Source organism: Schistocerca gregaria, chromosome 10 (genome assembly GCF_023897955.1).
Source record: "Schistocerca gregaria isolate iqSchGreg1 chromosome 10, iqSchGreg1.2, whole genome shotgun sequence".
Lineage (NCBI taxonomy): Eukaryota > Metazoa > Arthropoda > Insecta > Orthoptera > Acrididae > Schistocerca > Schistocerca gregaria.
The window spans coordinates 151,247,327-151,275,134 of NC_064929.1; the positions used below are offsets into that span (position 1 = coordinate 151,247,327).

A 27,808-nucleotide genomic window follows, 5' to 3' on the forward strand; every position below is an offset into this window, starting at 1 on the left:
TGCTCTAGCTAAACTTGTTTTCACACTACACCAATTTATAACTTTACACAAAACTAATTTGTAACAACTATCAATATATGGCCTACACTGATATGGTGACCTTGAAGACAAAACAAATACTGCGTGACAAACACGTAGTGACATACAGAATGAGATTTTCACTCTGCAGTGGAGTGTGCGCTGATATGAAACTTCCTCGAAGATTAAAACTGTGTGCTGGACCAAGACTCGAACTCGGAACCTTTGCCTTTCACAGGCAAGTGCCTAGCACTTGAGCTACCAAAGCACGACTCGCGCTCCGTCCTCACAGCTTCACTTCTGCCAGTACCTCACCTCCTACCTTCCAAACTGTACAGAAGCTCTCCTGCAAACCTTGCAGAACTAGCACTCCTGAAATAAAGTACGTTGCGGAGACATGGCTTAGCCACAGCCTGGGGTATGTTTCCAGAACAGTTGCCCACAAAAGGCAAAGGTCCCGAGTTTGAGTCTCGGTCCGGCACACAGTTCTAATCTGTCAGGAAGTTTCATGTACAGTCATGATCCAACTGTTGTGATCTCAATATCTTTGTTATTAGTGATGCAGCATCTTTGTTATTAGTGATGCAGCATCTGATGGCATTTTGTCACACAAGAAAATTTGACTGACGAGTGAGCAGACATTTTTGCATCAAAAGAATTAGTTTATGAGACAATCATTGTTTCCCTAGAGCAGTGCACCTCATCAGTATGGGTTTAAGGCCAGTTGCAAATTCAAAATTGTTAAGGCTTTTGTGGCCACTTGTTGACAAACTGCCTAATTACTTCTGTCTCGGGTTCTTCGGCCGACGTTCATCTAATGATTTTTATGACGTTTTGCCAGCACGAGTGGCTGGCATTGTCAAAGTTTCACCCTCCATTGCGAGTTCACCACCGGAAATGGAGGGTGAAACTTTGACAATGCCAGCCACTCGTGCTGGCGAAACGTCAGAAAAATAATTAGATGAATGTCAGAAGAAGAACCCGAGACAGAAGCCAATAGGCAGTTTGTCATTTGCAAATTCTTATACGGGAAGTAAGTTCCACACATACTAGGTGATTACTGCACAGTCTGCTGGGTCATATTATGAAATCAATGATGGAGAGATATTCCTGATCCCATACTGAAAGTAAATGAAGAGTTCTGTGGACTCTAAGATCCAGATAAGACAATGATTAACTTTCGACTAAAGAATCTTTTCCATTCAGCTATAGTGGGATGCACATAGAAAATGGGCGGTGGAAAAATATGCAGGGGCAAGGAGCAGCGTACCACGAGACAATCCACCCAATAGCATAATTTTTGCATATCTCCCTTTTGCAAGTACTTTGGGATACATGTAGAATATTTAGCATTACTTTTTTTTTCTTTTTTTTCTTTAAGCAATGTGAAATGGAATACAAATGTGAGGATTGTGATAGGAAAGACGAATAGCTGACTTTGGTTTATTTGGAGAATTCTAGGAAAGTGTGGTTAATCTGTAAAGGAGAGTGCATACAGGACACAAGTGCGACCCCCATGGGTTTGGGATGCACACGAGGTTAGATTAAAGGGAGATGTGGAACCAATTCACAGGCCAGCTGCTATATTTGTTACCAGTAGGTTGGAACAACATGTGAGTATTACGGGGATGCTTCAGGAACTCAAACGGGAATCACTTGGTTGGTAGTCAACTTTCTTTTCGAGGACCCCCTACTGAAAATTTTTTTTTGGAGAAGTGCCAGGAAGCTGACTGCAGTACACTTAGCTGACTGCAGTACACTTCTACTACTGACAACATACAGGGTTATTACAAATGACTGAAACGATTTCACAACTCTACAATAGCTTTATTATTTGAGATATATTCACAATGCTTTGCACCCACATACAAAAACTCAAAAAGTTTTTTTAGGCATTCACAAATGTTTGATATGTGCCCCTTTAGTGATTTGGCAGACATCAAGCCGATAATCAAGTTCCTCCCACACTCTGCACAGCATGTCCCCATCAATGAGTTCGAAAGCATCGTTGATGCAAGCTCGCAGTTCTGGCACGTTTCTTGGTAGAGGAGGTTTAAACACTGACTCTTTCACATAACCCCACAGAAAGAAATCGCATGGGGTTAAGTTGGGAGAGCGTGGAGGCCATGACATGAATTGCCTATCATGATCTCCACCACGACCGATCCATCGGTTTTCCAATCTACTGTTTAAGAAATGCCGAACATCATGATGGAAGTGCGGTGGAGCACCATCCTGTTGAAAGATGAAGTCGGCGCTGTCGGTCTCCAGTTGTGGCATGAGCCAATTTTCCAGCATGTCCAGATACACGTGTCCTGTAACGTTTTTTTCGCAGAAGAAAAAGGGGCCGTAAACTTTAAACCATGAGATTGCACAAAACACGTTAACTTTGGTGAATTGCGAATTTGCTGCACGAATGCGTGAGGATTCTCTACCGCCCAGATTCGCACACTGTGTCTGTTCACTTCACAATTAAGAAAAAAATGTTGCTTCATCACTGAAAACAAGTTTCGCACTGAACGCATCCTCTTCCACGAGCTGTTGCAACCGCGCCGAAAATTCAAAGCGTTTGACTTTGTCATCAGGTGTCATGGCTCGCAGCAATTGTACACGGTAAGGCTTCTGCTTTAGCCTTTTCCGTAAGATTTTCCAAACCGTCGGCTGTGGTACGTTTAGCTGCCTGCTTGCTTTATTCGTTGACTTCTGCGGGCTAAGTGTGAAACTTGCCCGCACGCGTTCAACCATTTCTTCGCTCACTGAAGGCCGTCGATTTCCCCTTACAGAGGCATCCAGAAGCTTTAAACTGCGCATACCATCGCCAAATGGAGTTAGCAGTTGGTGGATCTTTGTTGAACTTCGTCCTGAAGTGTCGTTGCACTGTTAGGACTGACCGATGTGGGTGCATTTCAAGCACGATGTACGCTTTCTTGGCTCCTGTCGCCATTTTGTCTCACTGCGCTCTCAAGCGCTCTGGCGGCAGAAACCTGAAGTGTAGCTTCAGGCGAACAAAACTTTATGAGTTTTTCTACGTATCTGTAGTGTGTCGTGACCATATATCACTGAATGGAGCTACAGTGAATTTATGAAATCGCTTCAATCATTTGTCATAGCCCTGTATATTTCACATAAGGTCAACAAATATATACCAGAAGTCAGGCCTTGTACGGCGGCACAGAAACAGTCATTTTCCCCCTCACTCTTGCGGGAGGAACAGAAAAGGAAATGACTAGTAGTAGTACAGGGTATCCTCTGTCACGCACTAGTATGGATGTACATGTAGCTGTAGACAAAGATGTAGTGTTCATTATGATCATCACAAAGCAAATGCAAGAAGTATTGCATCAAGAAGTGATAGAAACAGTTTTTTGAGCATACAAATTCTACTAAGGAGAGTCATAAGCAGAAATAGAGGCCCGGTGAAGCGCTCACCCCATTGTTGCCAGATACCAGGGTAGACGACACCTGTAGCCTGAGACATGGAACAGAGACAGAACATGCTGTCAATGACTCAAAGCAATCTCAGTACAGAACTCGCCACACAGCCGCGTTCTAACATGCATACCACTACACTGAGGACACTCCTATGTATGTATTAGTGTGCACTTGACCCTTTTCAGCTTTGAGGTCAAATTAAAATAGCTTCCGAGACTGCCTGGCAGATCAAAACAGTGTGCCTGACTGGGACCAAGCCCATAACCCTTGCCTATCACTGGCAAATGCACTACTGACGAGCTAGCCTGTCACAACTCACAACCCGTCCTCACAGCTTTACCTGCGGCAGTACCTCTACCCTACCATCCAAACTTCTGGACTCGTTCCCAGACAGCTCAATCGGTAGAGTATTTGAAAGCAAAAGGCAAAGGTCCTAGGTTCGAGTCCCAGTCTGACATGCAGCTTTTTTTTACTCAGACGAAGTTTCACACTTGTGGATACACTACTGCACAGTAAGAGATCATCTCTGCAGAACTAAGGGAATTTTTATACTTCAAATTGTGATGATACAGTGTCATATCGATCACTTAACTTTATACTGCCTTCTTTATTTAACGTTGTTGTTGTTGTTGTTGTGGTCTTCAGTCCTGAGACTGGTGTGATGCAGCTCTCTGTGCTACTCTAGCCTGTGCAAGATTCTTCATCTCCCAGTACCTACTGCAACCTACATCCTTGTGAATCTGCTTGGTGTATTCATCTCTTGGTCTTCCTCTACGATTTTTACCCTCCACACTGCCCTCCAATACTAAATTGGTCATCCCTTGATGCCTCAGAACACTTCCTACCAACCGATCCCTTCTTCTGGTCAAGTTGTGTTACAAACTTCTCTTCTCCCCAATCCTATTCAATACTTCCTCATTAGTTATGTGATCTGCCCATCTAATCTTCAGCATTCTTCTATAGCACCACATTTTGAAAGCTTCTATTCTCTTATCGTCCATGTTTCACTTCCATACATGGCTACACTCCATACAAATACTTTGGGAAATGACTTCCTGACACTTAAATCTATACTCGATGTTAACAAATTTCTCTTCTTCAGAAATGTTTTCCTTGCCATTGCCAGTCTACATTTTATATCCTCTCTACTTCGACCATCATCAGTTATTTTGCTGTCCAAATAGCAAAACTCCTTTAATACTTTAAGTCTCTTATTTCCTAATCTAATATCCTCAGCATCATCCTATTTAATTCGACTACATTCCATTATCCTCATTTTGCTTTTGTTGATGTTCATCTTATATCCTCCTTTCAAGATCCTATCCATTCCGTTCAACTGCTCTTCCAAGTCCTTTGCTGTCTCTGACAGAATTACAATGTCATCAGCGAACCTCAAAGTTTTTATTTCTTCTCCATGGGTTTATTACCTACTCTAACTTTTCTTTTGTTTGCTTTATTGCTTGCTCAATATACAGATTGAATAACATTGCGGATAGGCCACAACCCTGTCTCACTCATCACCCAACCACTCCCTCCCTTTCGTGCCCCTCGACTCTTATAACTGCCATCTGGTTTCTGTACAAATTGTAAATAGCCTTTCGCTCTCTGTATTTTACCCCTGCCACCTTCAGAATTTGAAAGAGAGTATTCCAGTCAACATTGTCAAAAGCTTTCTCTAAGTCTACAAATGCTAGAAACGTAGATTTGCCCTTCCTTAATCTAGCTTCTAAGACAAGTCGAATGGTCAGTATTGCCTCACGTGTTCCAACATTTCTACGGAATCCAAACTGATCTTCCCCGATGTCGGCTTCTACTACTTTTTCCATTCGTCTGTAAAGATTTCACATTAGTATTTTGCAGCTGTGGCTTATTAAACTGATAGATCGGCAATTTTCACATCTGTCAACACCTGCTTTCTTTGGGATTGGAATTATTATATTCTTTTTGAAGTCTGAGAGTATTTCGCTTGTCTCATACATCTTGCTGAACAGGTGGTAGAGTTTTGTCAGGACTGGCTCTCCCAAGGCCATCAGTAGTTCTAATGGGATATTTAACGTAAGTATGGTAAAACTGCCCTTTCCCTGAGCTGAGTGCACTTTGAGTAGACACCCAGGGTGTATGGGAGAAATGCTGCACCATGCATTGTATTTTACAGATGAAAAAGTCTTCCTATATATACATATACACACGAAAATAATCAATTATTGATAAAATAATGTACATGGACAGATAATAAAATCTACTCACCAAGCGGCGGCAGGGGAACACACACAAAATGATTTAACTTTCACAAGCTTTTTTGGACCCCATGGCTCCTTCTTCTGGCAGAAGAGTTGAAGCGGGAGGAAGTGGGGTGAAGGAAGAGGACTGCACAGTTTTAGGGAAAGGGGTACAGTTTAGAAAAGTCACCCAGAACTCCAGGTCAGGGGAGATTTACCAGTCAGGATGGGAAGGAAAGACTAATTGTTGGGGACTACACCGGATGAGATTTGGAAACCTCAACCCAGTCTTGCCCGTTACCAGGGTGAGCAGCAGCTGAGGTTTTCAAATCTCGTCTGGTGCACTCACCAACAATCAGTCTTTGCTTCTCATCCTGTCTGGTAAGTCTCCCCTGACCTGGATTTCTGGGTGACTTTTCTAAACTGTACCCCTTTCCCTAAACCTCTTCAGTCCTTTTCCTTCACCCCTCTTCCTTCCTCTTCAACTCTTCCATCAGAAGAAGGAGCCACTTTTGTGTGTGTGTGTGTGTGTGTGTGTGTGTGTGTGTGTGTGTGTGTGTGTGTGTGTGTTCCCTGCCACCACTTGGTGAGTAGATATATGGAGAGGTAAAAAGATCTACTGTGTAGACACACACACGCGCACACACACACACACTCACACACACAGAGAGAGAGAGAGAGAGAGAGAGAGAGAGAGAGAGAGAAATGTTCTGCAAAATTATATTTATTTGGTCACAGACTGATGTACTCTCGGAAGTCATGTGATGGCTGTATGGAGCTGAAACTTGGTTTGATCAGCTGGAAGGGATGAACACACATGGTCTACGCAAGTAGAACAACACAGCATTCCAGATCACTCGCAATGTTGTCAGTCTCATTACTTGTATCACATAGCGCATACATAGGGAGTTTTAGTACATTCCTAAGATTCCTCGAACTGTTGGTCTTGCAATTTCATAAGTAGACTTTTGAATTTTTGTTAGTTCAGGTTTCTCAGCATTTCCATGACCACTTAAAATCACTTGTTAGCTAAGCTGTTTCACTTGCCGCCACAGTGCTGCCATATCGGCTGCCAGCTACCACTCGGTTATAGGCAACAAACACAAACACAGAAGGTCACTTCACAAGTGTTGCATGTAACTTGCAACACAGAGCAATGTTGGAAGCAGTTGCTCTGAGGTATGGCAGGAACACAAGATGCTCTGTTGACAGTTGATTTTAAGTTACCAATGACCAAACTGCAGCGGATGGCACATTTTGTAGCCAACATCTTGTGATGTGCAATGTATCGGAGAAAGGAATGGTAAACAACCCACGCCAGAATTATTAACTACACTCCCTTTTTAAAGCTACATTCTAAGAGCAGACTCAAGTGAGAGAAACTACAGTTTGAGCATTTAAAGCAAACTGTAATTTCTCTCTTTCATTGATTACCTGAAACTATCCATGCACTGGCTACATGAGTTGCCGAGTTATCATTCGATGAGTAGTCCTGGTTACAGGTTATAGGCAACATATGAAAGTTTGAACCAAAACAAAAAGATAGGAAGGAAAAAAATAAGCGCAAATAAAAAAGGCAAACGAATGATGAAAATTATGTAGCAAAGTATTAGAAATACAAGAAGTTACATTTAGAGCAATTTATTGAGTAAAAATAATAACCAAAGTCATCTTGATAAGACTTAGCAATAAAAATTCAAACCCCATTACGAGATTCCAACCCAAGATCTTCTACATGACTGGAGTGCATCTTAAACACTATGCTATGTCACTGTTCTGCGGAACACTTATTCAGCTTTACATATGAAACTTATTTAATGTGCTCTGCTCTTTATAATGTATGTGTGACTCCAAATCTTGTCTTGTGCAAAAGGATCCAGCAGCGTCTGGTTTGCGAAGTGTAGGAAAGGTCCGTATCTTGTTAGTATCGTTGTGTGTTATCACATCTGATGAAATGCAAAATAAAAAAGGCAGGCCCAGGAGTTCAGACCTAAATTTCCAAACACACCAAGACAGAAAGCTGAACAAAGAATTGGAATTGAACTGAGTATCTGTTGTGGCAGTTCGGCAATGATGAAGACTTTGGTTGTGACACTAAGTGATTGGAGTAAAATAGGTTCAAAAGTGTGAAATGTCAACCGCCAAGAATTTTAATCATACTGCAGAATGGTTCGCATGAGAGTTTTGTAAGCAATCTTCTTTATAAAGCGATGGTATGTTCAGAGAATCCTACCAATGAATCACATACTGCCATGTGCTTTACCTCCACTGAGCCTACATGATCATTCAACTTCACATACCTCACAAAGTGCCACATGTCACATTCCACAGGGTATGTGTGCTCATATAATACCATCAAGCAGCCAGTGTTATTCCTTCTTTGACGACAGCATTTACAGGATGTTAAACCCTTACACTTCCTTCGGGCCTTTTAAGTTCACAAATTAAGAAATGAAAACTGGAAGATACACACAAGAAAATACTGTTGTGACATTAAGTCACACAACCCCAGTGCTAGCATTCTTATATTGGAAAAGTTGCTGTCAAACCACTGCAACGCAACATAAGAGAAGAAGAAATATGGTTACACAAGTCAAATAAATTCTATACTGCTAAACAAAAATAATGACTGTGCTAGTTTTGTTCCGATTATCTGCAACTCACACTTTTCCTTTCATTTCCAGGCCGCCTACCAGTCTTCATCTCAAATTCCCGCAAGTCAGCGTATGTATCCCGAAACTGGTCGACGTCAAATGTCGCTAACCTCTGCATGAACTGCTCAAATCTCTTTAGGTTCAGGTCACCTGCTTCATTAATATATCCTGCAAAAACACAGAGTGATATTAGTCATCACATACCATCAACTGTAGTAAATACAGTAACTCCCATTAACTCATCAAGAAGAGAAAAGAACTGGAAAGCAAAGTGCGAAACAAAATTATAGTAAAGAAACATAAAAAAGGTGGAAATTTAAGGAAATGGGACCTGGATAAACTGACTAAACCAGAGGTTGTACAGAGTTTCAGGGAGAGCATAAGGCAACAATTGACAGAAATGGGGGAAAGAAATACAGTAGAAGAAGAATGGGTAGCTCTGAGGGATGAAGTAGTGAAGGCAGCAGAGGATAAAGTAGGTAAAAAGACGAGGGTTGCTAGAAATCCTTGGGTAACAGAAGAAATATTGAATTTAATTGATGAAAGAAGAAAATATAAAAATGCAGTAAATGAAGCGCGCAAAAAGGAATACCAACGTCTCAAAAATGAGATTGAAAGGAAGTGCAAAATGGCCAAGCAGGGATGGCTGGAGGACAAATGTAAGGATGTAGAGGCTTATCTCACTAGATGTAAGATGGATACTGCCTACAGGAAAATTAAAGAGACCTTTGTAGAGAAGAGAACCACTTGTCTCAATGTCAAGAGCTCAGATAGAAACCCGGTTCTAAGCAAAGAAGGGAAAGCAGAAAGGTGGAAGGCATATATAGAGGGTCTATACAAGGGCGATGTACTTCAGGTCAATATTATGAAAATGGAAGAGGATGAAGATGAAATGGGAGATATGATACTGCTTGAAGAGTTTGACAGAGCACTGAAAGACCCGAGTCTAAACAAGGCCCCCAGATTAGACAACATTCCATTAGAAATACTGACAGCCTTGGGAGATCCAGTCCTGAAAAAACTCTACCATCTGGTGAGCAAGATGTATAAGACAAGCGAAATACCCTCAGACTTCAAGAAGAATATTATGATTCCAATCCCAAAGAAAGCAGGTGTTGACAGATGTGAAAATTACCGATCTATCAGTTTAATAAGTCACGGCTGCAAAATACTAACATGAATTCTTTACAGATGAATGGAAAAAGTAGTAGAAGCCGACCTCGGGGAAGATCAGTTTGGATTCCATAGAAATATTGGTACACGTGAGGCAATACTGACCTTACAACTTATCTTAGAAGAAAGAATAAGGAAAGGCAAACCTATGTTTCTAGCATTTGTAGACTTAGAGAAAGCTTTTGACAATGTTGACTGGAAAACTCTCTTTCAAATTCTAAAGGTGGCAGGGGTAAAATGCAGGGAGCGAAAGGCCTTTTACAATTTGTACAGAAACCAGATGGCAGTTATAAGAGTCGAGGGGCATGAAAGGGAAGCAGTGGTAGGGAAGGCAGTGAGACAGAGTTGTAGCCTCTTCCCGATGTTTTTCAATTTGTATATTGAGCAAGCAGTAAAGGAAACAAAAGAAAAATTCGGAGTAGGTATTAAAATTCATGGAGAAAAAATAAAAACTTTGAGGTTCGCCGATGACATTGTAATTCTGTCAGAGACGGCAAAGGACTTGGAAGAGCAGTTGAACGGAATGGACAGTGTCTTGGAAGGAGGATATGAGATGAACATCACAAAAGCAAAACGAGGATAGTGGAATGTAGTCAAATGAAGTCGGGTGATGCTGAGGGAATTAGATTAGGAAATGAGACACTTACAGTAGTAAAGGTGTTTTGCTATTTGGACAGCAAAATAACTGATGATGGTCGAAGTAGAGAGGATATAAAATGTAGACTGGCAATGGCAAGGAAAGCGTTTCTGAAGAAGAGAAATTTGTTAACATCGAGTATAGATTTAAGTGTCAGGAAGTCGTTTCTCAAAGTATTTGTATGGAATGTAGCCATGTATGGAAGTGAAACATGGATGATAACTAGTTTGGACAAGAAGAGAATAGAAGCTTTCGAAATGTGGTATAACAGAAGAATGCTGAAGATTAGATGGGTGGATCACATAACTAATGAAAAGGTATTGAATAGAATTGGTGAGAAGAGGAGTTTGTCGCACAACTTGATAAGAAGAACGGACCGGTTGGTAGGACTTGTTCTGAGGCATCAAGGGATCACAAATTTAGCATTGGAGGGTAGCATGGAGGGTAAAAATCATAGAGGGAGACCAAGAGATGAATACACTAAGCAGATTCAGAAGGATGTAGGTTGCAGTAAGTACTGAGAGATGAAGCTTGCACAGAATAGAGTAGCATGGAGAGCTGCATCAAACCAGTCTCAGGAGTGAAGACGACAACAACAACAACAACATGGATAGATGAAAATTAAACACTGTGATAAGCAAAGACGCATAAATATGGAAACAAAAAAACGAAAATGCACTGATAAAAATGGTCCAACACTGTAAGAAAAATTTGGAACAGACACAGCAGCGACAGGTAACAGAGGGCAGGAGGAGTCCAAAGTTTGTTGCCCACCCTGTTTCCCCACTGCTACATCAATGTAAAAAAAAAAAAAAGAAAACACAACCAAGCTTCTCTGATATCGCACTGCTACCTCCCTACTGCACTAAACTGAGTACTAACCTCCGAGCTGTGGCAGCACATCGATGTAAGCCTTGTACAGCATTGGCAATGCTCCGCTGGTGATGTGCATGTCTGGAAGCGGAGGGATGAAGTCGTTGCCAACTAGGAATCCCATCAGAACCTACAAGTCATAGTTGAAAGATTAAAAAAGACATGCACAGACAGTCCACAAAAACAGTAATCCAAACTGTTCACATATCAAAGTTCTACTTCTCTAAACGGTGCAGCCTATCCTGCATTTATAAAATTTCTACACCTGTTCTCTGGAAGGTTTTCTTCTTGTCTCAGTCATAGATGGGGGTGAGGGACAAATAGTCAGTCACTGTATCTAAGTGTGGTTTCATTACTCTAATTTGCCCTTTGCACTCTCTATGGGGGTAATGTGTAGGGGTTTCATGAATATTTGTATGGTCTACAGCTGCGTATGTACTCCAAAAACATTGGAAAGTGCGCAATGAATGGTACTTTGGTACCAATGATGTCAATTTTCTATCCCAGTGTTGTCTAACTGTGGCCTGAGGGTCGCACGCAGTTCGAATAAAGTGTCCGTTGGCCCGCGGTTCTCAGCCGTATTTTATAATAATACACTTCCAGCAACTACCTAATAACAGAAACTAAAAACCTCAACTAATGTTAAGACCTTCTTAAGAGCATAGTTTTCCAGCTCAGTAACAAACAAAAATACAGAAACAGTAATATAATATGATATGCTTTCCTCAGGGGCAGAGTGGTAAGTAGCGCAGCCACTGGGGTGTTAATTGGTTAACAGAAGTGGGTGGCTGGGGAGAGGGGGGGGGGGGGGGGGGGGGGGTGGTTATTTTATTGTTTGTGTTCCAATGTCGTCAACTCAGCTGCTACGACATAAATGTCAAACAGAAGTAACATGGATTCGGGAATGCCCATTTCAGAGACAGATATCTTCAAATGCAGTGCATCTTTGTAGCAAGTAATTTGAAATCAAATTAACTCCATTGTAATACAATGCAGAAAAAAATGAAAGAAAGAAGAAAAAAGAAGAAGAAGAAGAAGAAGAAGAAGAAGAAGGGCATTCAGCACAACTGATAAACATTTTTGATGTTGTATAATATTGCAATTACTGCTCTTAGTTAATATAATGCACTAATTTGTGTAGGTAACAATTAATAATAATACTGGTATTACATGTTCACATAGGCTATAATGACTAACAATCAAAACAGCACAGTTCTTAATTCTCTTGACACCTACTGGTGTGCCTGCATAACAGGTGCACTGTGCTTTACCACAAAACTGCAAGCAAATGTAAATAATTCTATTTCTTTAAAAATGATTTTACAGTAATTAGCATACATGAACTTATTTTCTTCAATAGCTATTGGTATTCCAATGAATACTAAATTTATCTGTCTAGCGTATGTAATAAAACTGGATCATCTGTAACCTTGTGTCTAAGGACGCACACATGTGACGAAGGCAAGTTAGGTTATCATGACTGTCTACATCTACTGCACACACACACTGCAAAAGACCGTCAAGTGCACAGCAGAGGGTACTTCAGATTGTGCCAGTTATTAAGATGTCTTCCCATTTCAATCAAAAATTGAACATGAGAACAACAAATGTTTAAATACCACCCCCCCCCCCCTCTCTCTCTCTCTCTCTCTCTCTCTCCTCTCTCTCTCTCTCTCTCTCTCTCTCTCTCTCTCTCTCTGTGTGTGTGTGTGTGTGTGGTGTGTGTGTGTGTGTGGTGTGTGTGTGTGTGTGTGTGTGTGAGAGAGAGAGAGAGAGAGAGAGGAGGAGAGAGAGAGAGAGAGAGAGAGAGAGAGAGAGAGATTGGGAGAGGGGAGAGAGAGAGAGAGAGAGAGAGAGAGAGGAGAGAGGAGAGAGAGAGAGAGAGGAGAGAGGAGAGAGAGAGATTGGTACACTTGTAGTCTGGTTTTCACAATCCTTGCCACAGCAATATGCAGGGGGATGGAGAATACATCTAAATCCATAATTTAAATACTGGTTTTTGAAATTCTGTAAGTAATCTCTGTCAGGATTGTTCGTATTCAAGTGTTCGCCTGTCCAGTTTCTTCAGTACTGTATTTCTGCAACACTCTCCCATGACTCAAACGAACATACGACCATTTACGCTGCCCATCTTTCTACACATTTAATATCACCAGTTAAGCCCTTATTGGATATGGGTCCCACACACTTGCGCAATATTTTAAGATAGGTCTCATCTGTACATGGAGTGTAATTTCCCAGTATCCTGCAAAAGAAGTGAAGTTTTCCCACTTGTCTTAATTATGACTGAGCCTACATCATCACTCCATCTCACATCTCTACAAAGCGTTACAACCCCAGTATTTGTATCAGTTGACTGACTCCAACTGTGATGCACTGATATTTTATTCATGCGATACTATATTTTTTTTCCATTTAGCAAAGTGCACAATTTTACATTTCTGAACATTTAAAAACAAGTTGCTAATAACTGCACCACTTTGAAATCTTATCAAGATCTAAATGGATTTTGTGCAGCTTTTTTTCCGACATTACTTTCACTAGTTATTACTGCACCACCTACAAAAAGTCTTGTCTGCCAGGATCATTAAGATACAACATGAACAGGTGGGTCACAACACATTTCCCTCGCCACACATGAAGTTACTTCTACTGTCAGCCAAAATATCCTCAATCCACAACAACAAATTTTGTTGATATCCCATATAGTCCCACTTTTTGTTAATACACATTGGTGTGGTAGCAACAAGCCAAATGCTTTCCAGAACTACTACTACTATTTTTTTAAATAAAAAAAAAAAAGTCTGCCCGACTACTTTGATAAAAAAGCTTTCACGATTATATGTGAGGAATGAGGACATGTGTTTCACATGATCATTCTTTTCAGAATCCATTCTGTTCAAGACTCCTCATTACATTTGAGCTCAGAGTATTTTCTAACATTCTAGAACAAATGTATGTCAAGGATATTCAACAGTACTTTTTGGATCATTTCTACTACCATTCATGTCAACAGTTGTGATTCATACTTACTTCCAATGACTAGGTGCATTTTTTTTCCTCAAAATATCTGTGGTATATTACAATTAGAATGAGAGCTAATTCACCTGCAATTTTCATCAGGCTGTGAGGCCCTGTTCAAGGTTTCGCGATCTGTTTCTGAATCCCACTGACAATAATATCTATAGTAACTCATCTTGGCAGTGGTGGGGAAGTTACATACAACATCAATCTACCACCCTCTCATTTCACAACATGCTACGGGAATTAGCTGAGAAAGAATAGGCAGAGGACTGGACAATCTGTCTCGCGTGTGTATTCTCAAAAATTTCAGGAGGGCAGGAAACTGATAACTTTCTTTGTACAAACATAGACCAACCACAGTTCAATTCCTTCACACTTACACTATACAGGCATAAAGGATAACTTTCCATGTGATTGTCAGAAAAAGTAAAGACGAAATGTAACCCACAAGCTGTATTCCTGCAATTTCTTAAAAATAATAATAATAATAAATAAACTCACAGACTTACTGATAAATGTGCAGAAAATTAAGGTGCCCCTCCCAACAATTGCACCAGTCGTACTATTTCACTAAGATATTCATACACACAAAGCCCATTTTTTTTATTATACATCAGATAGTTGTGTCTCTTTGTGAAACTTAGTGACATATTGTTAGCTACATTGACACTGTCATTCCCAGGTATAAGCTCCTCAATCACCATCAATAGCTTATTTTTTTATACTATGTTCCGTCCGTAGCTGATATCATGTCAAGATTCTTTGGCTAGAAGTGTTGTGGATATACAGGTACTGTAAAATATCCTTAAATCACTGTTCAAACTATATAACTGGTGATTCCTTTATACTGATTATTTTATATTTGTACCAAACTGTTGGCAGTATGGTTCAATAAGCATGTAAAAATAAATATTTTGTTATTCTTTCTTCCATTCTGACATATGATGTAGAAAATCCAGCTGCTTGTGACAGATGTAAGTAATCACAATGTGTACTTTTTCAGGAACAAAGATGTATACCAGTATGTAGTCGACATGTTTCCAGTTACACTCAAAGTGACAGATCTATAGTGGACTCCATGCTGAGTATATTACTCTGGTTTCATTCATTAGAATTTAACATGTACCTGTTTACATTCTTCTCCCATTTCCCTATATTAGTCTGTGACTAGGTATCATAAAAAGTGTACCAATTTCTTTGCTCTATGTATAGTAAACTTTTGCTTTGCATTTGGATGTCTTATTTAACTTACCTTAGTTGTATCATTGAGTGTAATATGTTTATGTATGTTATGCTATGCTATGCTGCAAGACTATAGTTTTACAATACGGCCTAGAAAGTTTTATTACTACACACTGGCAATGTAAATGACGCTTCTCAGCTACACAGGTGCCCCAATGATGAAGTGAGTTAGATTCAAACATTGAATATTTTTGCATCAATAAATGAAACTGAAGAAACATTATTATTCCTATCAAGACTAGTTCATACCATTGCGTTTGAACTCCGAATATGTTCTAAAATGCTGCGCACAGTAGTGTGACATCAGTAAAATAAGTGACGACAGTTGAATGGAGAGGATATGAAATGCTAACTGACAACATTGTAAAATGTAAACTTTCACGGCCGGAACTGTCATGATTAATAAAATTCTTTTCCGGGCTATTATGCCGTGGTCTGATGGATTTCGCATTGTAACCCAACGTTTCGTCTCCATCTGCGGAGGACATCTTCAAGGGGGTTCGTGGCTTCTGTTAACTTCCGAAACACAGTGTATGTTTCGGAAGTTAACAGAAGCCACGAACCCCCTTGAAGATGTCCTCCGCAGATGGGGACGAAACGTTGGGTTACAATGCGAAATCCATCAGACCACGGCATAATAGCCGGGAAAAGAATTTTATTAATCATAACTGACAACAGCAATGAAAATTTTTCTGAAAAAGATACAGTGCAAGACTGGTGAATCAAAATGAACGGATGGGGGAGGAAGTCATTTTCGATAACAGTTTTTTCAGTTAATCCATGAATATCTCATATTTACTAGAGTATTTTTACTGTACATATTTTTGAAAGTTTTCAAGGACAAATGAATTCCAAATTCTCTTTCTAGGCTATCCTTTCATCCTTTATAAAAGTTAAAATTACAGTTTTGTGTTTACAGTACATTAACATTCAGTACACTGTACTTCATAGTCTGTAGCACAGCACAAAAATACCCATCCAAATGAAAGACATAACCACTCGAATGCACTATTGTTGGCAGTGTAGCTTTGTCTGGACTGGTGAATTGGTAGGTGGGGAAGCAACTCGTGGCCAGTCGTTCATCTCTCCCCACTAACCGCAGCTCTGCAAAAACTTGCCTTGAATTGTTTCCTTAAGTGCAGGGTTTCACGCATGGTCGCACGTCAAAACAAAACATTCTTTACATTCTGAATGAGCCTCGTATTAAGTACTGTTGAAAAATCTGGAAACATTCTCTATACCAAGAGATGTAGCTTTCTTTCTAGATTAAAATTTTCAAGTGTTTTGCATTTATTGTGTGTTAGGAAAAGACTAGATAAAAAATTTATAGAAATGATCAGGTGCATTGATGGAATGATTAATATTTTAGATTCTGAAATAGTGAATGGTAGTCACTCTTTGAGGAGCAAAATTGTTTCCAAAGACTCTTTCTGCAGCCCTGACGTGTTACTTTAACAGCAGCAGAAAATTATTACTATACCTAATAACCCTACCACTTTCAAGATCAATATGTGTTATACCCACTTTTATTTCTACTGTTTACTTTCTTCTGGTCCTGGTGAATAGAAGACCTGCTTCTGATAATGTGAAATTTGTCATTTTTAAGCAATCTAGCTGTGGTCCATTTGATTGCCTACACAACTAGACAGCAGATTTTCTTTTTCACCTGATTGGAAATACACTGAAGGTCTTATACACCCAAAACCTCACCCAATCATCAATTATTTTCTCCAGGTCGAATGGGAATGGCAGCTTCTCCTTAAGTTCCGAGAATTCGTGCTCCAGATATTCTCGCATAAGCGAAAGGTGAAGCAAGTAGAAAGTCGTCTCTTCGGGTGCCACAATCCTCTTCTGTTGGTTCCTTCGCCCAAATTTCACCTGGAAAATAAAAACTGACTTGCAGCTGTCTGCATCTCACTACAACAGATTCTAGTATTGTACTGTTTTAGCCACAGTGTTATTACCAAACAGAAAATGAAGACAGAATAGTCTGTCAATAGATATACACAATTTACTGGGCAGCATTTACCACTTGCTCACTGATGATGCTTTTGTCTGCAGGAATACCTCAATAGTAAGTAACTATCAGTTAACTTGTCACAATCTCAACTTGTATAATCAATGGCAACTTGGGTAAGTATTACAAACTATGAATGGCAAACTGAAGACCAGTTCACTTGGAGAAACCTGGGCAAGTATTACGAACTCATGTATAACCTATTCTGGAAAACTGCTCATTGTTCAGCATCCTATCAAGCCAATCAGAATTAATATAATGAAGGTAGAGGACTGGAGAACGGCAACTGTGTGGCAGCTTGCTGTGTATGTTCATAGGCAACAAGATGTACATCATCTTTATTAAACTTTTTGTGCAAAAATAATTCTGTTGAATTTTAAGAATGAGACTACGCACAACACAATTAGAAGGACGGTATAAAATGTAGCAACAACAGTCTAATGAAAAATCCAGGATGGAATAATGATAATATTAAGAAAAGGATAATATTATGAAAAGAGTAGTCTTTCCTTCTTATCCCATCACTAAGTCTCCCCTGACCCCGGTTCTGGGTGAATTTTCTGAACTGTACCCCTTTCTCTAAACCACTCCAGTCCTTTTGCTTCACCACTCTTCCTCCCACTTCAATTCTTCAGTCAGAAAGAGGAGCCACTGGGTCTGGAAGCTTGAAAATGTTAAATCTTTTTGTATGTGTGTTCTCCTGCCGCCGCTCGGTGAGTAGATTTTTTAATCTATCAATTTTTATTATATTATCAGAAAAGGGTAGATTTCTACTCACCATATAGTGGAGATGTTGAGTCACAGACAGGCACAACAAAAGGAGTACTGAACACATAAGCTTTCAGATAGATGGCCTTCACCATCTCTGGCAGATATCAGATAGATGGCCTTCACCATCTCTGGCAGATAGAAACTCAGTGGTTGTGTGTGTGTGTGTGTGTGTGTGTGTGTGTGTGTGTGTGTGTGTGTGTGTGTTGCCTACTTTAAAAAAGAGAAAGCCTTCTGCCCAAAAGCTTATGTGTTTGGTACTCTTTTTTTGTTGTGACTGTCTGTAACTCAACATCTCTGGTATGTGGTGAGTAGCAATCTATCCTTAGCACTGTCAAAAAAAGGGAAAGAATTTGTTATCTTACAGTTGTATCAGAGTTCACCAGAGCTCAACACTGAGGTGATTCAAGTCATGCGATAGTGATATGCAGACATATAGATGGCAGTGGTATTGCATACACAAGACATTAAAGGTCAGTGCATAGGCGGAGCTGTCATTTGTTTCTCAGGTGTTTCACGTGGAAAGGTTTCCAATGTGATTACGGTCACACAATGGGAATAACAGACTTTGAGCATGGAATGGTAGTTGGAGCTAGACACACAAAACGTTCTGGAAATCGTTAGCGAATCCAATACTCTGAGATCCACAGTGTCAAGAGTGAGCCAAACATACCACATTTCAGGAGCTACCTCTCACCACGGACAATTTAGTGGCCGACAGCCTTCACTTAATGACTGAGAGCAGTGGCATTTGTACAGAGTTTTCAGTGCCAAGAGACAAGCAACACTGCATGAAATAAGTGCAGAAATTAATGTGGGACATATGACAAATGTACCCTTTAGCACAGTGCGGTGAAATTTGGCATTAATAAGCTATGGCAGCAGATGACTAACACGAATGCCTTTGCTGATAGCACAACATCTCCTGCAGTGCCTCTCTTGGGCTCGTAACTGTATTGGTTGGATCTTGTCTAACAGGAAAACTGTGACCTGGTCAGATGACTCTGAATTTCAGTTGGTAAGAGCCGATGATGTGGCACACACCCCAAAAAACCACGGAACCAAGTTATCCACAAGGCACTGTGCAAGCTGGTGGTGGCTTGATAACGGTGTGGGCTGTGCTTACACAGAATGGACTCGGTCCTCTGGTCCCACTGAACCGAATACTGACTGGAAATGGTTATGTTCAGCTACTTTAAGACCTCATGCAGCTATTCATGACTTCATGTTCCCAAACAACGTCATGTCCGCAGCCCACAATTGTTCGTGATTCGTTTGGAGAACATTCTGGCCAATTCGAGCAAATGGTTTGGCCAGCCAGGATACCCGATATGAATTCCATCAAACATTGAGGTCGGTTCATGCACAAAATCCTGCACCGGCAACAATTGAACAATTACAGATGGCTACACAAGCACCAGGGCTCAATATTTCTGCAAGGGACTTCCAGCGACTTGTTGAGCCCATACCATGTCTGGTTACTGCGATACGCTGGGCAAAATGAGGTCCGACATGATATTAGGGGGTAGCTCACAAATTTTGCACGTCAATGTATTGGGACACTACTCTGCTTGAAAACTTGAGTATGTATTGGCACTACAAATCTATAGCAATAGTAATCCACATTTCTGGCATACTGTTCATATACAGAGTGGTCCAAACACATGTATCCACTGTTTAAAAATCCATAACCCGCCAATTATTGGACAGAGTTGTCTCATCTTTGGTAGTGTAATAGTTTGTAGTTCCAGCAATCGCCACACAAGTGTTGTTTTGTTTCGTCAGATGACAGTCGCCAGATAGTCAGAGTTTTGTTCTTAGTTGCACCTAGTTACTCGAGTAAACGTGGCTGGCGCAAGGCTTACATTTGATGAAAGGAAGTCAGTTTTGAAGTGGTATTTTAAGTACGAAAACATTAATGAGGTTCAATGCAATGGCGAAATGAGTATCAAACAGAGCCACCGACACGTTTAACGATTCGTTGCAATCGAGACAAATTTGAAGCCGAAGGCTGTGTTACAGACGTACACAAACACCGATCTGGACGACCTGTAACAGTAACAATTCCAGCTAACCCCCGTTGTGTGTTACAACAATTCACTCGCTCACCACAAAAGTCTGTGAGACAGTGTGCCCGTGAAACTGGAGTGAGTAGCTCAGGCGTTCGGCGAATTTTGAAGACAGCAGAGATGAAGTGCTACATCCCACAACTGCTACACGCAATGAATGAGGACAACCCAGATCGTAGAATGGAGTACTGTGAGTGGTTTACGAACAAGCTGCGCAACGATGAAGAGTTTGCAGAGATGATTGTGTGGTCTGATGAGGCACAGTTCAATCTCAATGGTACATTAAATCACCACAATTGCAGCTACTGGGCTGCCGAAAATCCGAACTTCTGTGTAGACAAAACCCTGAATTTGCCAGGAGTAAATGTGTGGTGTGGGTTGTCTTACCGGGTCTTGATTGGGCCATTCTTCTTTGACTGCACAGTTACCGGTGAGCTGTACCTTCAGACATCCATTTTACTTGTCACCCAAGACTTGTATGGAGGTGGAAGAGTTTACTTTCAACAAGATGGTGCCCCAGCCCACTACCAAAATCGTGTTACAGTGTATCTCGACAAAAATCTACCAGAAAGATGGATAGGCCATAGAGGTGCTCTGGAGTATCCACCACATTCCCCAGACCTAACTCCTCTGGACTTTTACTTGTGGGGAACACTAAAGGACGTCATTTATCGACAAAAGCCACGCACATTGGATGAACTTCGAGAACCCATTGTGCATTCATGTGCAAAGATCTAACTGAACACGTTGCAGTCAGCAGTTTTTACTGCAGTTCGGCGGCATCATTTGTGTGTGGATGTTAATGGTGATCATTTTGAAGATGTACAATGATATCTTTAAGTTGGACTTTAAGCTACACTTTCACAAAAAATAAGACAACTCCATCAATTAGTTTGCAAGTTATGGACTTTTAAACAGTAGATACATCCCCCCCCCCCCCTCTGTATAATGGTGGAGCCTTTCGTGTCATCTCAGTTGCAACCAGCTGATGCCAGTGATAGTGACAGTCTTATATTTTAGATAACTTCCAATTACTATTACAAAAGGTTTTACTTCTCTTTCTCCTAGTTTTAAAGCTAAATATGGCCTAATTCACCAAAAATTGGTCACAACAGTTACATAAAAATGTTACCCTGACAGTTTTGTTTGTAAAATATCATAGACTTGCTAGCAAACTAGTTCTCAGCCTCATAAGCCGTCACAAGTGACAATGGCCTAAGCAGCTGAAAACTGGCATTAGACCAAATAAATATTGCAAAACACCAGGACAGTGTTTCCTTTTTTTTTTTTTTTTTACATTAAAAATCTTGCTTTATAATTTGTATTCTTGCTAATACTTTTACGAGTAAGCAAATAAAATATCTCTGATTTTATACTATACATCAAGCAGACTTCCTCCTCGACATAGATACCTCTTCGCGGAGGAGGGAGAAGTGTGGCTCGTGGCTGCAGAGCCCCAGCATGATGAGGTCAGCGTCCAGCCCGTACAGGCAGTGCCGCGTGTTGGGGTCGTGGTCCGGCCGTGACCGCGCGTACCTGATGTAGTCCATTATCTTGTGCTCCCCTTCACCTGGGGTCTGAAATCACAGAATGTACATCCCAACATAAAATTGTTGATGTAATTCCAAGATTATATGAAAGATGTGTCATGCTTACAACATTAAGCTTTACCAGGATGGCTACTCGAACATGGGGAAAGAAAAATATGCCTGAGAATTCCAGGAGTGAGGAGGGAGATGATGGCAAGAAGCTCCTGATAAATTAATGGTAAGCAGGGCAGGGGCAACATACCACAATAATGACTTTTCTTTCCTTCCAGCTGAGCTATATACCAGTCACAAGCAGTAGTTGAACTGCAATTTTGAAGAATCTATCATTCATATGGAATAATATTCATATAATTTGCAGTCTGAGATATTAAGTATTTTTAAATGTGTGATTTATCAGACTCAATGAAATTCAGGTCGAATGCCAGGCCAAAAACTCAGAATTCCCAGATAGTTTATGAAGTTCCTGAAATTCCCCTGAGATTTCAACAATTTTTTCCAGGTAAGATGTAAGTCCCCCCATGAACCATGGACCTTGCCGTTGGTGGGGAGGCTTGCGTGCCTCAGCGATACAGATGGCCGTACCATAGGTGCAACCACAACGGAGGGGTATCTGTTGAGAGGCCAGACAAACATGTGGTTCCTGAAGAGGGGCAGCAGCCTTCTCAGTAGTTGCAGGGGCAACAGTCTGGATGATTGACTGATCTGGCCTTGCAACATTAACCAAAACGGCCTTGCTGTGCTGGTACTGCGAACGGCTGAAAGCAAGGGGAAACTACAGCCGTAATTTATCCCGAGGACATGCAGCTTTACTGTATGATTAAATGATGATGACGTCCTCTTGGGTAAAATATTCCGGAGGTAAAATAGTCCCCCATTCGGATCTCCGGGTGGGGACTACTCAGGAGGACGTCGTTATCAGGAGAAAGAAAACTGGCATTCTACGGATCGGAGCGTGGAATGTCAGATCCCTTAATCGGGCAGGTAGGTTAGAAAATTTAAAAAGGGAAATGGATAGGTTAAAGTTAGATATTGTGGGAATTAGTGAAGTTCGGTGGCAGGAGGAACAAGACTTTTGGTCAGGTGAATACAGGGTTATAAATACAAAATCAAATAGGGGTAATGCAGGAGTAGGTTTAATAATGAATAGGAAAATAGGAATGCGGGTAAGCTACTACAAACAGCATAGTGAACGCATTATTGTGGCCAAGATAAGACACAAAGCCCATGCAAACGACAGTAGTACAAGTTTATATGCCAACTAGCTCTGCAGATGATGAAGAAATTGATGAAATGTATGATGAGATAAAAGAAATTATTCAGGTAGTGAAGGGAGACGAAAATTTAATAGTCATGGGTGACTGGAATTCGTCAGTAGGACAAGGGAGAGAAGGAAACATAGTAGGTGATTATGGATTGGGGCTAAGAAATGAAAGAGGAAGCCGTCTGGTAGAATTTTGCACAGAGCATAACTTAATCATAGCTAACACTAGGTTCAAGAATCATAAAAGAAGGTTGTATACATGGAAGAACCCTGGAGATACTAAAAGGTATCAGATAGATTATATAATGGTAAGACAGAGATTTAGGAACCAGGTTTTAAATTGTAAGACATTGCCAGGGGCAGATGTGGACTCTGACCACAATCTATTGGTTATGACCTGTAGGTTAAAACTGAAGAAACTGCAAAAAGGTGGGAATTTAAGGACATGGGATCTGGATAAGCTGAAAGAACCAGAGGTTGTACAGAGTTTCAAGGAGAGCATAAGGGAACAATTGGCAGCAATGGGGGAAAGAAACACAGTTGAAGAAGAATGGGTAGCTCTGAGGGATGAAGTAGTGAAGGCAGCAGAGGATAAAGTAGGTAAAAAGACGAGGGTTGCTAGAAATCCTTGGGTAACAGAAGAAATATTGAATTTAATTGATGAAAGAAGAAAATATAAAAATGCAGTAAATGAAGCAGTCAAAAAGGAATACAAACATCTCAAAAATGAGATTGACAGGAAGTGCAAAATGGCTAAGCAGGGATGGCTAGAGGACAAATGTAAGGATGTAGAAGCTTATCTCACTAGGGGTAAGATAGATACTGCCTACAGGAAAATTAAAGAGACCTTTGCAGAGAAGAGAACCACATGTATGAATATCAAGAGCTCAGATGGCAATCCAGTTCTAAGCAAAGAAGGGAAGGCAGAAAGGTGGAAGGAGTATATAGAAGGTTTATACAAGGGCGATGTACTCGAGGACAATATTATGGAAATGGAAGAGGATGTAGATGAAGACGAAATGGGAGGTAAGATACTGCGTGAAGAGTTTGACAGAGCACTGAAAGACCTGAGTCGAAACAAGGCCCCCGGAGTAGACAACATTCCATTAGAACTACTGACGGCCTTGGGAGAGCCAGTCATGACAAAACTCTACCAGCTGGTGAGCAAGATGTATGAGACAGGTGAAATACCCTCAGACTTCAAGAAGAATATAATAATTCCAATCCCAAAGAAAGCAGGTGCTGACAGATGTGAAAATTACCGAACTATCAGTTTAATAAGTCACAGCTGCAAAATACTAACGCGAACTCTTTACAGACGAATGGAAAAACTGGTAGATGCGGACCTCGGGGAGGATCAGTTTGGATTCCATCGAAATGTAGGGACACGTGAGGCAATACTGACCTTACGACTTATCTTAGAAGAAAGATTAAGAAAAGGCAAACCTATGTTTCTAGCATTTGTAGACTTAGAGAAAGCTTTTGACAATGTTGACTGGAATACTCTCTTTCAAATTCTAAAGGTGGCAGGGGTAAAATACAGGGAGCGAAATGCTATTTACAATTTGTACAGAAACCAGATGGCAGTCATAAGAGTCGAGGGGCATGAAAGGGAAGCAGTGGTTGGGAAAGGAGTGAGACAGGGTTGTAGCCTCTCCCCGATGTTGTTCAATCTGTATATTGAGCAAGCAGTAAAGGAAACAAAAGAAAAATTTGGAGTAGGTATTAAAATTCATGGAGAAGAAATAAAAACTTTGAGGTTCGCCGATGACATTGTAATTCTGTCAGAGACGGCAAAGGACTTGGAAGAGCAGTTGAACGGAATGGACAGTGTCTTGAAAGGAGGATATAAGATGAACATCAACAAAAGCAAAACGAGGATAATGGAATGTAGTCAAATTAAATCGGGTGATGCTGAGGGAATTAGATTAGGAAATGAGACACTTCAAGTAGTAAAGGAGTTTTGCTATTTAGGAAGTAAAATAACTGATGATGGTCGAAGTAGAAAGGATATAAAATGTAGACTGGCAATGGCAAGGAAAGCGTTTCTGAAGAAGAAAAATTTGTTAACATCGAATATAGATTTATGTATCAGGAAGTTGTTTATGAAAGTATTTGTTTGGAGTGTAGCCATGTATGGAAGTGAAACATGGACAATAAATAGTTTGGACAAGAAGAGAATAGAAGCTTTCGAAATGTGGTGCTACAGAAGAATGCTGAAGATTAGATGGGTAGATCACGTAACTAATGAGGAGGTATTGAATAGGATTGGGGAGAAGAGAAGTTTGTGGCACAACTTGACTATAAGAAGGGATCGGTTGGTAGGACAAGTTTTGAGGCATCAAGGGATCACAGATTTAGCATTGGAGGGTAAAAATCGTAGAGGGAGACCAAGAGATGAATACACTAAGCAGATTCAGAAGGATGTAGGTTGCAGTAGGTACTGGGAGATGAAGCAGATTGCACAGGATAGAGTAGCCTGGAGAGCTGCATCAAACCAGTCTCAGGACTGAAGACAACAACAACAACAACAACAACAAGATGTAAGTCCCTGAGAATTCAGTTTTCCAGGAGAATCACCACCCTGTTTACTGAATTCACCATTGACACTTCTGTAAACCAAATTCTTTTATTTACTTTTCAAGACAGACAAATGACATCATAACCAGTTTTGACTTCATGGCCAGTAACCATCAGATAATCTGTTTGATAAAAAAGAAACAAGTAATTTGCAAGGAAGAACAAAGAGCAACAATATGATTTCTTTGGTTAGAAGGAGTGAAAGAGGCTGGAATTCATCACAGACTGTTAGCAGAGTACAGGGACAGTACACGGCTGCGGTCAGGCATTTTTGGGTGAATCGAAAAGTTATAAAGTGGCCAGACAAATGTAATGCAGACAGGAAGCAGGGCACCCATGAATGTTCACAATAGCTGACAAAATGGAGCAAGCTCAATAGATGTTCTGACGAAAGCTGGATACAATGACGTAGTGTCTGCATTGAACACGAGTCATGTTTCTGCCTATGCCATTCATATGTGATGAACCTGATTTCCACAAAGTTTGTCCACGATGGGTGCCACGACAGCTCACTAAAGAACACAAACTCAAACATCTCGAATTTTGCCAACGCTTGCTCAACTGTTACAACAGTAAAGGCAAGTCATTTTTTGGAAGGAACAGCAACCTGTGATGAAATGTGGGCTCGTTACTATGAGCCAGAATCAAAGTGCCAGAGTATGGAGTGGAAGCAACCCAAATCACCAGTGAAGAAATATCCATGTATGCAGCATCTGTGGGAAAGGTGGTGCTAACTGTGTTTTGGGATGCTACAGGGCCTATACTGGAAGACTACATAGAGAAGGGAAAAACCATAAAGACTAAAACTGTGCACTGCAGAATAACAAACTTAAACCTGCAATTCGCAGCAAACACCGAGATCTTTTGTTACAGAAAGCAGTGCTGTTGCACAGCAAAGCTTATCCTCACACGGCTCACCTCACCCTTGAAATCATCCACAAATTGGGTTTCGGGCTGCTGGAACATCCTTCTTACAGTCCAGATCTTGTACCAGCAAACTTTCATTCGTTTTGGCCACTAGAAGTTGCACTGCCAGGTCATCGATTCTTCAGAGACACAGACGTGCAAGAAGCAGTGCATCAGTGGCTTTGCAACCAACCAAAAACCTTCTTCTTGGCACGAATACAAAAGACAGTGGAGCACTGGATTAAATGCATTTCAAAGAAGGGGGACTATATTGAAAAATAATGTGTAAATAAAACAGTATTTTTGAAGTAAGTAAAGTGTTTCATGGAAAGTCTGGATCATTTTTAACTTATACTAGCTATTTTGTAATGCATGCATGCATGCATGAAGAAGGGCTGCACATATGGTCACAGGTTTGTTTGACTGATGACAGAAAAGAGTTACAAAGATGCTGAAAAAATTTGATCTGGTAGACGCTTCGTGATGGACAAAATATCACTTCAAAGTGTACTTAGTAACTTGTAAGAACCAGCTTGAGTGAACAATCGCTAAATATTACTCCTGTATGTATCACAAAGGCAAAATTAAAATAGTTACAGCGTGCACAGAGGTGTTCCAGCAGTCATTCTCCTTATACTCTATACACAAAAGGACAGAATAAGGCCTAATAACTAGTACAATGTGAAGTAAACTATGTCATGCACTTAGCAATAGTTTGATAAGTATAGAAGTAGATATTAATGCCAAAAGTTACTTCTAGAAATAGATATTTTTATCTTTATGACAGTTTGCTATTTCATTTTCAGGAAACTAAAGAAGATTCTGTCCTCTCCACCACATAAAACAACTTTCTTGGAGGGAATGGATATACTGCAATAACATTCTCACCTCGTGACCAGACAGTATGACAGTGACATTCTGCCACAGCCTGTCAGTGGACACCTTGTAGGTGACAAAGTACTTGAGTTGCTGGTGTAGGCGATCCATGAAGCACGTACCAGGGGTGATGCAGTTCGAGTCAAACCTTGCCTCCGAAGGCAGCTGCTCACCCCTCTCACGGGCATTGCGCTCCAGAATTTCTGCCTCTTTGGCTGAACGAAATCTGTATACAAAGGCAAGGTGATTTAACACATTCCACGGTGCACAAAGAGACAATAGAAACATGCTGAACACAAGAGGAACACCTATCTTCTAGGTTGTCAAATCATACTAAGTGCAGCAGAACATATTGGACTCTGTCAAGTGCTGCTCCAAATTTATAGAGAAAATACGTAAGTAGGCCTGTACAATGGGCTTGTGGAGTATGGATGTAGATGTAGATATTACCCAGAACTCTTCCTTTCTTTTTGTTACAATGGCTTAATATTCATTATAAGAACTGGCCC

At 40.7% G+C, this 27,808-nt stretch overlaps 1 protein-coding gene across 1 annotated transcript in view; it reads right to left on the reverse strand.

The window, feature by feature from the left end:
* Positions 1 to 27,808, reverse strand: part of LOC126293418 (5'-3' exoribonuclease 1) — a 188,113-nt gene that overhangs the window by 145,906 nt on the left and 14,399 nt on the right. Inside the window, exons 4-8 of the mRNA XM_049986642.1 lie at positions 27,312 to 27,525; positions 21,539 to 21,703; positions 16,983 to 17,150; positions 11,016 to 11,136; positions 8,334 to 8,491 (exon numbers count right to left, since the gene is read on the reverse strand). Of these exons, the coding sequence (XP_049842599.1) occupies positions 8,334 to 8,491; positions 11,016 to 11,136; positions 16,983 to 17,150; positions 21,539 to 21,703; positions 27,312 to 27,525 (826 nt within the window). The remainder of the gene's footprint in view (positions 1 to 8,333; positions 8,492 to 11,015; positions 11,137 to 16,982; positions 17,151 to 21,538; positions 21,704 to 27,311; positions 27,526 to 27,808) is intronic.